This window comes from Aulonocara sp. 'chitande type north' Nkhata Bay, linkage group LG23 (genome assembly GCF_057382095.1).
Source record: "Aulonocara sp. 'chitande type north' Nkhata Bay isolate Kocher_YH1m ecotype deep benthic linkage group LG23, A_spYH_male_GT1.1, whole genome shotgun sequence".
NCBI classification, from domain to species: domain Eukaryota; kingdom Metazoa; phylum Chordata; class Actinopteri; order Cichliformes; family Cichlidae; genus Aulonocara; species Aulonocara sp. 'chitande type north' Nkhata Bay.
In genome coordinates, this window is record NC_141365.1 from 43,468,760 (window position 1) to 43,482,294 (window position 13,535).

General features: G+C 40.2%; 1 protein-coding gene and 2 non-coding genes across 3 annotated transcripts; 1 reads left to right on the forward strand and 2 right to left on the reverse strand.

Annotated features, from left to right (window-relative positions):
* Positions 1-4,966: 4,966 nt before the first annotated feature.
* LOC147302563 (5S ribosomal RNA) lies at positions 4,967-5,085 on the reverse strand. The gene has a single exon (XR_015127412.1). It is a non-coding gene; the product is annotated as a 5S ribosomal RNA (ribosomal RNA).
* Positions 5,086-5,441: 356 nt separating this feature from the next.
* Positions 5,442-5,560, forward strand: LOC147302564 (5S ribosomal RNA). The gene has a single exon (XR_015127452.1). It is a non-coding gene; the product is annotated as a 5S ribosomal RNA (ribosomal RNA).
* Positions 5,561-7,161: 1,601 nt separating this feature from the next.
* On the reverse strand, positions 7,162-10,181 carry LOC147302565 (uncharacterized). Its single transcript, XM_086284115.1, has one exon. The coding sequence runs from the start codon at positions 9,973-9,975 to the stop codon at positions 7,639-7,641; it is 2,337 nt and encodes a 778-aa protein (XP_086140241.1). The 5' UTR covers positions 9,976-10,181; the 3' UTR covers positions 7,162-7,638.
* Positions 10,182-13,535: the final 3,354 nt, after the last annotated feature.

Here is a 13,535-nt window from a genome sequence, read left to right on the forward strand (position 1 = left end):
TATATGTCACTGAGTGAAGTAAGTATTTGATCTCAAACACAACTTAGTACTTGGTGGAGAAACCTTTATTGCCTAGCACTGCGGTAATATGTTTCTTGTAGTTGGTCACTGGGTTTGCTCACATCTCAGGAGGGATTTTTTTCCACTCCTCCTTCCACAAACTCTCTAAATTCTTTAGATTTCTTTGCTGCTGTTTGGTAACTTTAAGCTTCAGCTCCCTCCACAGATTTTCTTCAGGACTGAGGTTTGGAGACTGCCTTAGCTCCACTCCATGTCCTTGTGCTTCTTCTTTAGCCACACCTTTGTTGCATCAGTGGTATGTTTTAGGCCATTGTCATGCTGGAAGACCCATCGATGACACATCTTCAGTCTTTTGCCTGAGAGAAAGTGGTTCTTGTCCAAGATTTTGCAGTACATGGCTCCATCTACTGGCCGCCAGTGTGGTGAAGTCGTCTTGTATCCTTGGCAGAAAAACAGCCCCACAGTATAATGTTTCCACTTCTGTGCTTGACAGTGGGGATGATGTTCTGTGGGTTACACTCAGCATTTCTCTTCCTCCAAACAAAGTGGGCTCAGTTCATGCCACAGAACGCTTGTTGGGTTGTCGAGGATCAAAAACTTACTTCACTCAATTATATGCAAATCAGTGAAAAGAAATCATGTATTGTGTTTTTTTTCTGTTGGTGTTCATGTCTCTCTCCAGTAAAATAAAACATCCACAAAAAATAGAGACTGTTCATTTCTTCATAAGGGAACAAATTTACAAATTCAGCAGGGGATCAAATACTTACTTCTGCCACTACAGTGATGACGCTTTTGTTGCATTAAATTCTTGATCTGGAAAATGTTCCTGTTTTTCTCTCTCCAGGAAACAATGAGGATCATGTTTACCTGTTTGCTGCTTGTGCTGCCCTTTGTTACTGGACTCTCAAAACCAGCCAATCTTCAACCCAACCGAATTGAGAAGCGACTGAATGAAACAAATTATGAAAAGTTTAGACGACAGCATGTAGATGCCAAGATGAGCGTGAAAAAATGTGATACAGAAATGAAAAAAAAGAAAATATATGCTGATCGAAACAAATGTAAGGATGTTAACACATTCATCCTCAGTGATTACAAACAGGTCAAAGCCATTTGTAACGGTCAAGGAAGATATGATCAGACGAATGGCACGACAAAGAGTGTAGCAAAGTTTCGCATTGTTAGATGTGACCTAAAGAACAATGGAGCCAGGAAACCCAAGTGTCAGTATAAAGGCACACTTCTCACTAACAGAATAGTTGTGGTCAAATGTGAAGGAAAGTTACCTGTGCACTATTGTGGTGATGAAATGACCTTTGAATCCAATAATGCAACTATAGGAAAAATCCCCATGCGCTCTACTTCTGTACCCACAAATATACATTTCTGAGATAACAAAAGAGCAACATTTAGCATCAGCTCTAACTAAACGTCGCTGGAAACGTCTTCTTCATTATACGTTTTTATTTGAGTCTGTCTTAGCAATAAGTATATACATTTTTTAACATGTGATCAACCTGTATTTCTTCACATGTTACATGAAATAACATAAAACTATTATTTCCTTCTGATGAGGGAATTTTATATTCATCCCACCAATACCGACATATTAATTGTACTGACTGTAGGATGCTGTGTAGAAATAATCTCTTAGATCCAGCTTGCTTCTAATAAAATATTTTTTATCTGATCACAGAATAAGCATATAATAAAAGTCACTTTTTGGTGTTTGTTGGTTTTTATATATTTATTTTTTAACATTTGGAGCATCACCAGTTACAAGACTCACAAGCTGACAAGTTCTTATTCAGCGCCCTGTCTCTTGTTTCTTTTGTTTTTAATGTCATCCAATTTTTTTGTTTTCATTTTGGCATGCGATTCATTTCTAAGACTTTTCTAAACGTCTAAACGTCGTTGCCATAATGGAGGGGGCTTGAGCATTTGCCCCTTTCCTCTTGGACGTCCCAAAAGCCCTGTTCTTGAGGCATTACTATTTTTTAATCTGTGTACATGTGCTGTCTGTGCCCCTCAACAATAACATTTAACTAATAACCCCAATTTTGCTAAATAAAAGGATCTGGCTTCCACTAGTCACATGATGCCCATTAACTAATTCTCGACTTTGACGGCAGAGGGCATTGGTTACGAGATCACAAAGAACATGCACATTTTTTGCCGCCTGGGTGGTGCGGAGCTGTAAGCGAAACACACAAAGTAATTGGGAGATGCAGACTGGTGCAACAAAAACCAGTAAGTAGGTGTAGAGCGTACACTGTAGTCTATAGCAGCGGTCCCCAACCCCCAGGCCACGGACCGGTACCAGGCCTTGAGTCGTTTGGTACCGGGTCAAGAGTAAATAACTTACATTATTTCCGTTTTATTTATTATCCGACTCTGAACAGTGTTTTATTTGGAAAAAGACTGAATTCTCTCAGTTACTTCAGTCTATGACTGACTCTTGACGCATGTCAAGATACATTAGTTAATATTAAACCCACAAACTAGCAAAATTAGTAAAAAACAGATGTCTTTGGAGGGTTTCTTTGCAAAGGAAAAAAGGCCCAGTGAGGAGACAGAAGAAGAGTCTATGACAACTACTAAGAAAAAGAAAGCTGCATTTAACAGACAACAAGTGGATATATTGCAACAAGTGATTCCCATGCACCAAGCCCGCTCTGCATAATATATGTGGAGACCAGCTCTCCAATGAGGCAATGAAGCCTTCAAAACTGCTTTGTCACTTGGAGACATTAAAAAACAAGCCTTTGGACTAGTTTAAAAGAAAAAAGCAGGAACAACAGGGACAGAAGCCATTACTGAGGGCCTCCACAACAACAAATACAAGTGCACTGAGAGCATCATACTTGGTGGCTAACCGTATTGCTAAGGCTAAAAAGTCATTCACTATTGGTGAAGAATCGATCCTTCCTGCCACTAAAGACATTTGCTGTGAACTTTTCCCCTTAATATTGGTATGATCCCAGCTCAGGCACTGAGCGAGGGGGCGGGGCAGCTGCTGCCTGCGAGTGCGCTGTTGGAGAAGCGCAGCGAGGCAGACAGAGAACTGAAGTTTGACCAGGTTCCAAAGGAAATCATTCGTACTGTACAAATAATGTAAATATGACGGTGCATCACAAAAGATTGATATCAAACTGATCACTTGACCCATATTATGTTACTTGCTCTTCAAGTGAATCAACAAAAGGTGAAATGAAAAGCCGAACAACAACAATGCTGTTTCTTTAGAGAGTCTCAGCTTACATGTGTGTTTATTTCATATTTTCAGTTGTTTCCCTCCACGGCTAAATAAATCGGTTTCAGTTATGCACTGATATACAAGACTGGACATAAGGAGCTTCTTTCAAAGAAAAACTCTGGTAGATGTTATTTTATATATTATGCTTTGTATGTTGTTCAGTATATTTCTATGCAAAACAAAAGGAATTTCAATACACAGCAGTACATTCACAGTTGAAACCAGATATTTACATACACTTTATGGAAAACACAAGAACATTTTTTTACTGTACAACATCAATTTAGAGTAAACTTGTTTTGTTTTGCATAAATAAATATTGAAATATATTTTGAATTAGTTAAAGAGAGAGAGCTGTCTCTTTTTTATCACTTTCACCAAATTTAGGAGCACATATACACTAAGTTTATTGTTAATTAATAAGAAAACTCCAGACCATTCCATTCTGAGCTGAAGAAGCTTCTGATAGGTTGGTGGCACACCTGTGGATGCATATAAGGCAAAACACAGAGCCTGTTTCTGTGACATGGGAACATCAAGAGATGTCAACCAAAACACCTGGAAAAGAATTGTGGAGCTCCATAAGTGTGGCTCAATTTGAATACAATTTGGTGCCATTTACAATTAAGAAATACAGACAGTTTCTCTCTTTACTCTTAAAGTTAACAAATATGTTTTTTATATTTATCAACATAAAAAATAAACATTTAGTCTGATTTGATGTTACAATTAAAAAAGTGTTTTTGTTTTTATCTGAAGAGTTTGTAAATATCTGGTTTCAACTGTATATTTGATGATGTTGGTGTTTGGCTTGATTGTCAGCACAAAGAGGGAGAGAGAGGGAGAGAGAGAGAGAGAGAGAGGGAGGGAGAGAGAGAGGAGCAGAGAGAGAGAGGGAGAGAGAGAGAGGACAGAACAGAGATGAACAAGAGCAGGTGAGACACACATGTTAGTCAAATGGTTGTTTACCAAAAGTATCACCGTATCATAGGTCCTCATGTATCTCGTACCTAGTGTTTCTTTTTAGGTTTGTTATTTTTCAAATTCTATATTTATTAACTTTTGCAGGCTTGTTTGCACAACAAGGTTAAATAATTATCTAAACTTTTCTGAATCTAAATATTGTACTTTGGTAGAATTAAAAAACAAGTGTAGTGCAGGTCTATGATGATTTTTAGTGCTACTATCATCTAGCTCTGATTCTGGTTCTGTCTTGGTTAAATCCTAAGTAGTCCTGCTTTTGAACTGTTGTAGTCCTGTTTTAATTCCGGATCAGTTCTGGGTCTGGTTGAATTGGGGTTTAGTCCTCGTGTCTTGATACAGCCCTGACTTCGTTCTGCCTTGCTGCTTAATTAAAAAACTACTTTAAGGTGTCCTGCACATGTGATATATTTTTCCCTATATGAATATGAACTCAAAACAGAGCCAATTAATCTTTCAGTCATTTCTTCCCCCCCACCCCCCAAGTCCCAGATGCATACTACCCTTTAGGGCTAAGCCCCGGGTGTATCAAATGTCTGCCTCTGCTCTGCTCTACAACAGAATCACAAAGGTGTCTCCAATAAGCTGCAGAGATGATTGTTGTTTTAATTTTTTAACGGTACACAAGCAAAAAATTAGAAGAGAGGTCATGAAGTTTCTTACTAAACAGTAGCGCCCTCTGCAGTTTGTGTGTGGAAGTGCAAAAGCTTACAGCACCTGGTATTCCCAGGCGGTCTCCCATCCACGTACTGACCAGGCCCGACCCTGCTTAGCTTCCGAGATCAGACGAGATCGGGCGCGTTCAGGGTGGTATGGCCGCAAGCGAAAGGTCAGCTCAGAAACGGCGTTTTTATACATGCTGTAATGACACATACACGCTTACGTTTTTGTTTTCTATATTTAAGTTAAAATGTCCAAACGACAAAAATGTTGGACTTCCAAATCGACCCAACACACCGTGTGCTCTCTGTCACTTTAACACTGTGCTGTAATCAACGAACATGTCTTCTTATCGTGATGTTACTGCGGGAAAAGCATTTTTGCAGCTCAATTTGAAGCTGCAGTTAATAACGAAGGTTTGCATGTTGTCGCTGTAACATATGAAGTTTAGCACAATAATATAGATCAAACTGTGAGACATTTGCCACCAATAAAAGGTCTTTTTCACAGCTTTGCTTTCGCTTACGGCCATACCACCCTGAACACGCCCGATCTCGTCTGATCTCGGAAGCTAAGCAGGGTCGGGCCTGGTCAGTACTTGGATGGGAGACCGCCTGGGAATACCAGGTGCTGTAAGCTTTTGCACTCCCACACACAAACTGCAGAGGGCGCTTCTGCTCCTGCTTGTGCTAAGAGGCATGAGAAGTTAACATTTATGGGTGATAAAATCCTTTTTCTATATTTTTAACATGAGAATATCAGTTTTCCATCTTGTGTTCCAGAGTAATCGGACAAAAGACAAACGTAGAACAAGGAAAAAAGAGGCCAAGTGTCTCACCTATAAAACAAAATAGAATAGAATAGACTAGAATTCAACTTTATTGTCATTGCACATGCACAGGTACAGGGCAACGAAATGCAGTTTGCATCCATCCAGAAGTTCTTTAGTGATATAGATATATTACAATATATATTAGCAATAATATAGATATGTGAGTATATTACAGAAATGGGTCTATTATGGTATGTTATAATGTACACGGTATGAAGTATGTTGTGAATATTCTATAACTATAAGTATGTACAGGCTGTAGTGAGTACAAGCTATGTACAGGATATGAACAGGATATAAATATGAAAAACTATACAGAATATGAAATAAATAACTTTACAGAATCTGGGATATACAGCTATACAGAAATGGGAACTATGCAAGTTGTAAACAGTTGTAGGATTAAAGATTATCGAATGTACAGAATGATTATTTACACAGAGCTATACAGTAGTTGAAAATTACTGTTTTCTGAATAGTCTCACACAGATAAACATTTGCAGGGAATACCTTTTCCTTCAAAACAAACGTCACAGACTGTGTTTTTCTTGACTGATTGTATTTGAGTAGAAACTCAGATTAAAATGGCATGAGTGCTCATAAAACGATTTAACTGTAAAAGTAGGTGTAGTGGATCACTTTGCATAGATGTAGATAAAAGTGCAGTAAGCAAAGACTACAGTGGTCATTGAGCAGCTGTTCCTATAATGTGAATCTGGGATAAAGGCAGAGATTATTTGTTTGCCTTTGTTTCCTGGTTCTTTCTTTCTTATCCAAATGGAAAAAGAGAGCATAAAAGTACTGTTTACAAGCAGCTTATCTACCTCATTGTGCCCACTATCATAAAATCTTGGTTGACTGAGCACTGAGCCATCTACCACTCGAAATTGAACCTGTGTGGGACAACAACAAAGTCCAGTATACTAAGTTTCAGTAATGTGCAGTTTTTTCTGTGGAAGATGTAAATCTAAATAGATGTCCTATTGTATGCATAATATACCACTGAAATGTATAAAACAATTTCTAAAGACAAATTTCAATTTATTTTAGATTTTCTCAAATCCAAACAGCGCTAAAAGCATACACACAGTCAAATATTTTTCATACGAGGTGCTGAAGGTTCTGCAATGTTCTGTCAGTGCGCCCCAGGGCAGCTGTGGCTACAATGTAGCTGCCATTACCAGTGTGTGAATGTGTGTGTGAATGTGTGAATGACTGAATGTAGTGTAAAGCTCTTTGGGGTCCTTGGGGACTAAGTAAAGCGCTGTACAAATACAGGCCATTTACTGTGCGTGTGTTTATGCTCAAGTGTATGAATAAATTAGTCAGTTTGAAACAGTTGCAATTTAAACAGTAGAAGAGTGGCACTATATTTATATATTTATAAAGAATTTCAAAGAACAATTAATTGATGGTCAAAGCAGGTTTATTTAATTAATATCCAGATTTCCAATTAGTTCCGAATTGATTCAGCAGCAAATCACATCACCAGTCACTTCAAGGCTGTATGTATTATTGTAAGGTAGACCCTACAATAATACATACAGAGAACCCAACAATCATATGACCCCCTATGAGCAAGCACTTTGGCGACAGTGGGAAGGAAAAACTCCCTTTTTACAGGAAGAAACCTCCGGCAGAACCAGGCTCAGGTCGGGGCGGCCATCTGCTGCGACCGGTTGGGGTGAGAGACTGAAGACGTTTGTTGTAGGTCTGATTGAAGGACTGATGTGATGGTAAGTTGTCTGCTGCTCCGCTTTGAATATTGAGAGATTAGTTGATGGATTTCAAGCCAAATTGTGCCCAAGTTTAAGACCACATTCATTGGTTGTTTTTGTTGATGTTATTGTTTTGGGCTTTTTTTCCACAAGAATTTCTAGCTCCCCTAGAATTCTGGCCACCCAAACGATGATTGCTGCTGAGAGAGCACAAGGTTTTGTCCCCCTGTACTATTCATGTCAGTGCAGGGGGTTCTCCTTGAGAGGCCAGGGTGGAAAAAGGGATGCTTCAGAACCTCCAAGGGTGTTATGCGCTGATTTGCATCCAAGGCCAACATTTCTTTGATTAGCCTTACAAATAATGATTGGCCATTTTCCGGTCCTCGCCTAACCTTTAGCAGTTGTTCGAGGTCATCGAGACACTTAAGTTTTATATATCGAGTTTCTTTAGATCGATAATGTGTCTCGTATTGAAATTGTTCTTGGGTCTTAAATGTCCAGCGCTGTTTGTTGTAGTTATCCTCGATGAAGTAGCAGTCAGTGTACAAGCCAGACTCTAGGAGATGATCTGGTAGCTGACCCTGGGTTTCAATTATGAATTTTAAAACATCATAATCGTCTTCCCCAGGATAGAGAGGCACCCCTGTAGCAAGCTCCACAGCTACCAGCCCCAGAGACCACATGTCGATTGCTTCGTGGTATGGAATGCCAAGCATAACCTCAGGTGCACAATAACCAGTTGTCCCCACACAGTCACCAGGAATCACTGCAGAAGCAGGACATGCGAGGCCAAAGTCTATGAGTTTGACTTTGACGGGAGACTCACTGCGGTTCACAACCATGATGTTTCCAGGTTTGAGGTCAGCATGCACTATTCCCACAGAACCCAGGTGGAACAGAGCATTTGCAAGCTGATGCAAAATTGGCCTGAGTTCTCTCATTGGGAGACCTTGGTTATTCCGGTCCCCAATGTAGTCCCACAGGCTTTGGTCGAGCAGTTCGAAATTCAAGCAAATGCGCTGTCCATCGAGGAAATAGTCGTTCCATTCCACAATGTTGCACCTGTCTGGATCCAAGCGTCGTAGCTGCTCCAGGATGAAAATTTCCAGTTTTGCCTGGAGCAGAATTTCAGGGTCGCTCTTGTTGACTTTAATAGCAACAGTTTTGTTATTTTTTGTATCGCGACATCTGGTTACAACACCAAAGCCTCCTTCTCCAAGGAAGGCCTCTACCACGTGGTGATCTCCTAAAATGGTCCCTTCCATTATTTGAAGATCATCTTCAGAGGCAGATGGGTTGGCTGAAGTGTTGATGTCTCCTTTTTGAGGAAATTCAACTGAGTTTTGGAAACTGCAGCTGAATTTTTGCGATCCATGACTTTTCCAGCTTGAAGGCTGCTGAGAGAGCACAAGGAGTTCTCCCCCTGTACTATTCATGTCAGTGCAGGGGGTTGTCCTTGAGAGGCCAGGGTGGAAAAAGGGATGCTTCAGAACCTCCGAGGGTGTTATGCGCTGATTTGCATCCAAGGCCAACATTTCTTTGATTAGCCTTACAAATAATGATTGGCCATTTTCCGGTCCTCGCCTAACTTTCAGCAGTTGTTCGAGGTTATCGAGACACTTAAGTTTTATCGATCGAGTTTCCTTGGATCGATAATCTGTCTCATATTGAAATTGTTCTGGGGTCTTAAATGTCCAGCGCTGTTCCTTGTGGTTATCCTCGATGAAATAGCTGTCAGTGTACAAGCCAGACTCTAGGAGATGATCTGGTAGCTGACCCTGGGTTTCAATTATGAATTTCAAAACGTCATAATCGTCTTCCCCAGGATAGAGAGGCACCCCTGTAGCAAGCTCCACAGCTACCAGCCCTAGAGACCACATGTCAATTGCTTCATCATATGGAGTGCCAAGCATAATCTCAGGTGCACAATAACCAATTGTCCCCACACAGTCACCAGGAATCACTGCAGAGGTGTTACATGCGATGCCAAAGTCTATAAGTTTGACTCTGACTTGAGACTCACTGCGGTTCACAACCATGATGTTGACAGGTTTGAGGTCAGCATGCACTATTCCCACAGAACCCAGGTGGAATAGAGCATTTGCGAGCTGATGCAAAATTGGCCTGATTTCTCTCATTGGGAGACCTTGGTTATTCCGGTCCCCTATGTAGTCTGACAGGCTTTGGTCGAGGAGTTCAAAATTCAGGCAAATGCGCTCTCCATCGAGGAAATAGCCGTTCCATTCCACAATGTTGCACCTGTCTGGATCCAAGCGTCGTAGCTGCTCCAGGATGAAAATTTCCAGTTTTGCCTGGAGCAGAATTTCAGGGTCGCTCTTGTTGACTTTAACAGCAACAGTTTTGTTGTTTTTTGTATCGCGACATCTGGTTACAACACCAAAGCTTCCTTCTCCAAGGAAAGCCTCCACCATGTGGTGATCTCCCAAAATGGTCCCTTTAGATATTCCAAGCTCATCTGAGCCGAAGGATGGGTTGGCTGACATGGTGTAATGTGTCTGTTTGCGCTGTGAATTGGTGAGAAACAAAACTGAACTTGTTTTGGTTTCTCTCGTAAATTGCTCTCAAAACTTCTCAAAAGGGTTTTAGTTGCTGCAGGTCAACGTCCGTTAAGCATAAAGTAACAGGTGAGCGCTTCTATTTATAGGTTTTGGATCAAAGCAAAGTTATGACGTCAGAAAGGATCAAAGCAAAGTTATCACGTCACAAGCGATCGAAGCGATTCTAATATGTGCGCATGCGCACATATGAGAAGCGATCGAAGCGATTCTAATATGTGCGCATGCGCACATATGAGAAGCGATCGAAGCGATTCTAATATGTGCGCATGCGCACATATGAGAAGCGATCGAAGGGATTCTAATATGTGCGCATGCGCACACACGTGCTTGTTTGTGTAATATTGTTCACAGTAAACTTGACCCTAATCAATTTAATATCAGTCAATCAAAGAAAATGTTAGTTTTGGAAAATTTTAAAATGACATAACTGACAGTTAAAACATTTTTTGTTCATGTATTTGTATTTGTATTGTCTTCGGGGTTTTTTTTGCATACCACGTCAAGCTTTTCTGTATATAGTCATGTCGTAGATTTCGGAGCAAACAAGAAATTGAATTGGATTTTAATATTGCAGTGCTTGGATTTCGGATTTGGTGCTTAAAACTTCTTGAAACTGTAACCGTATTTCATTCACTACAAAGAACTATCTGATTGAATAGTTTTCTTATCAGATAGAGAAATAAAACGAGTCGCAAAGTCTAACATTTGTCTGCCTGGGCTGTACCTCTGCACGTTAGTCTGTTTCAGTGTGTGACCCCCCACCCCCTCCCTGATCAGTCGGGGGTGAGTGCGCTAATGTGCCTGGAGGCCGTTTTAATGAGTGTTTGCTGGAAAACGAAAAATACAAGAAGGATTTGTACGTTTTCACAACGGGGGAGTTGCGTAAGTACTAGTAAATAATTTTCTCGAGTGTGTACGTTACACATGTTATTTGTTTAAAATTGGTATTATTATTTTGCTAGCTAGCAAACTCGCGGGATAAAGGATTGAAGTGCACTCAGTGCGATACAATACGGTGGCGCTATTCTAACAGTTAGTTATTGCAGGGTAACTTGTAGAATATGCTGTGAATTGAACCAAGATTACACAGCAGTAGCAGTAATACGAGTTACTTCCCTCAAGTGAAAGCGTTAAACGTTAGCCCGATGCTTAACTAGCCAACGTCAGGCTTTCTGATTGAAGGCTAAAAGCGACGTTGTCACCAAGTAAACAGAATATTGATGATATTTTTGTGTATCGCTGCAGCCTTTTCAAGTATTAACCTGGTGTCTTTGGGAACAGCTTAGGGGGAAATGACGGTAATATGACTGAACCATATGGGAAGAAAGAATAGGCACTTTTTTGTGCTAGCGAAGTTTCCTCGCTTTCATTCAAAATCTGTTTATCATTAAACAATTGAAACATAATGGCTTCAAGCTGACATTGAGGCCTGTGGGGCACTATCAGCCACTGAGACAGTAGACAAGTGACTATTTCACACTTTAAGGCTGCCTGTTTATTTAAGGGAGATGAACAGTACATTCTAACTGTACATAATAATATCAATGATGATAGATTAAATAAATGGGTTTTTGAAAGACGCTTGTGCATTTTTAAAGTCTAAAGTGTTGAATTGATCTGAGTATGTCATGTGTTCAAAGCCTCTCCCAGTCAGTGCTGTTCTCTATGCCTGTCTTACTCTACATGATGTTATTAGCACAAACACTTTAAAGGTGATAATTAGGTCTACAACAATAACACAGACTGCAATGTAGTTAAGCGTCTTACAGTTAGTTTTGAATGAATGAACTTAAAAAACAACACAAGCAAAGATCTGTCTCCTCCTGTTTTTTGTGTCACATAAGAAAGAAGCATCAATATCTGATGAGAAGACTTATTCATTTGGCCTTTCACGTGGTCTTACTCAGGTGATGCGAAGTGAAATATGCATCCTTTTTATGGTAATGTGCTGGAAAATGTTGAAAATGGACATTAAACGTGCTTACAAAGTGCTTGAATTTGACCCTGAAAGGTGTATGAAGCCAGAAAAAGTCACACTTGGAGTAAAAACCTCTCATAGCAAGTTAATCATATTCAATTGATTTGATGCTTTCAGCACAAAATTTAGCCACACAGTCAGGACAGCGTCTGCTTTACCTTCATTGGTAAACGTGTTTATGCAGTACATAGTAACAGTGTGGCTGAGTCCTCTGGTTCAAATCAGTTCCAGTACATTTGGAGATGTAAGTCTTAACCTTTCACATGCATCAGGAAGGAAAAAACATTTAATCTTCACAGTACTGCCGAAGTGCAGCGATACATTGTGAAGTGCACATTTGCATTTGTCATACAGTACCGAGCAAAAGTCTTGAACCACCCCCTTATTTTTTCGTGTTTTGCCAGGTCAGTCTGTGTTAACGGTGTTATTAACTGCATTCTTCAACTAAAGAAGCGAGAACAAATGATGTGGGCTTTTGTTTTTTTGCAATAGGCTGCAAGTAAATGTGTACAGATACAATTTAAAATTGGTTCTTTGTTAAGTTTTCTGGTCCTTTCCGTGACTTAGGTGTCTGTTTATGTTTGAATGTTTCAGAGATTAGTGTGAAGGGTCTTAACAGACAAAAAGTGGTCAAATACAAGCCCTGGATTAAAAATCAGAAACACTTTAAAAAGCCTGGAGAGCTATTCCTTAATACCACTTTAAAGATTACAGGGAAGTCCGGATCCCTGGAAGCAAATGAGGGATGGCTCAAGACTTTTGCACAGTGCTGTACATGTCATGTTCCCTGTTTTATAGCTCAGCTCAAACTGACACGTTCTCACTAACTGCTTCTCATTTTCTCCACAGTAAACTTTGACCACTTCCAGATACTGCGGGCCATCGGGAAAGGAAGCTTTGGAAAGGTAATGCAGCCTCCATTTTTCACGCCACTTGTATATTGTTTGCCCTTAATTACCCACCACGGTCGTCATCTCTAAAGAATCAGTGCAAGCGAAGCGAAATGTGCTGGGATTACACTTTAGTTCTCGTGTGCTGCTGTTATTTAATAACAGTTATAAATGCAGCTTCTGTAATTATTTCTATAAAGTCAGTTAGAGGAGAGCCGATTTCTATTTCATCTCACTCAATCTAGGTGGGAATTTTGACCCCACGTCTCAATTTAATTACACAGCAGCAAAATTCTGCGGCTCTATTTGTCATCGCGCTCAACGGTTGGGCTGAAGGCAGGAGGAGAACTTAGTGTGTGTGTGATACACAATTGGGGCTGCAGAGATTGGAATAGTTTACCTTCATTTTAAATATCACTGCCCTGTGCACATTGTTGGCTTTAAAATTCAAACTTAAAGAGTTTGTAAGTAAACTGGCTGAGATGAGACAGACGATGCACCGGGTCCTCGTCTGAGTGCTGGCTTTCAGTTGTGCTGTTTCTCTTGCCCAGCCATGCACACACAGACACTGTGCTACACTTACACAGTGAGACAGATGCTCACAGAGACGTCCAGAT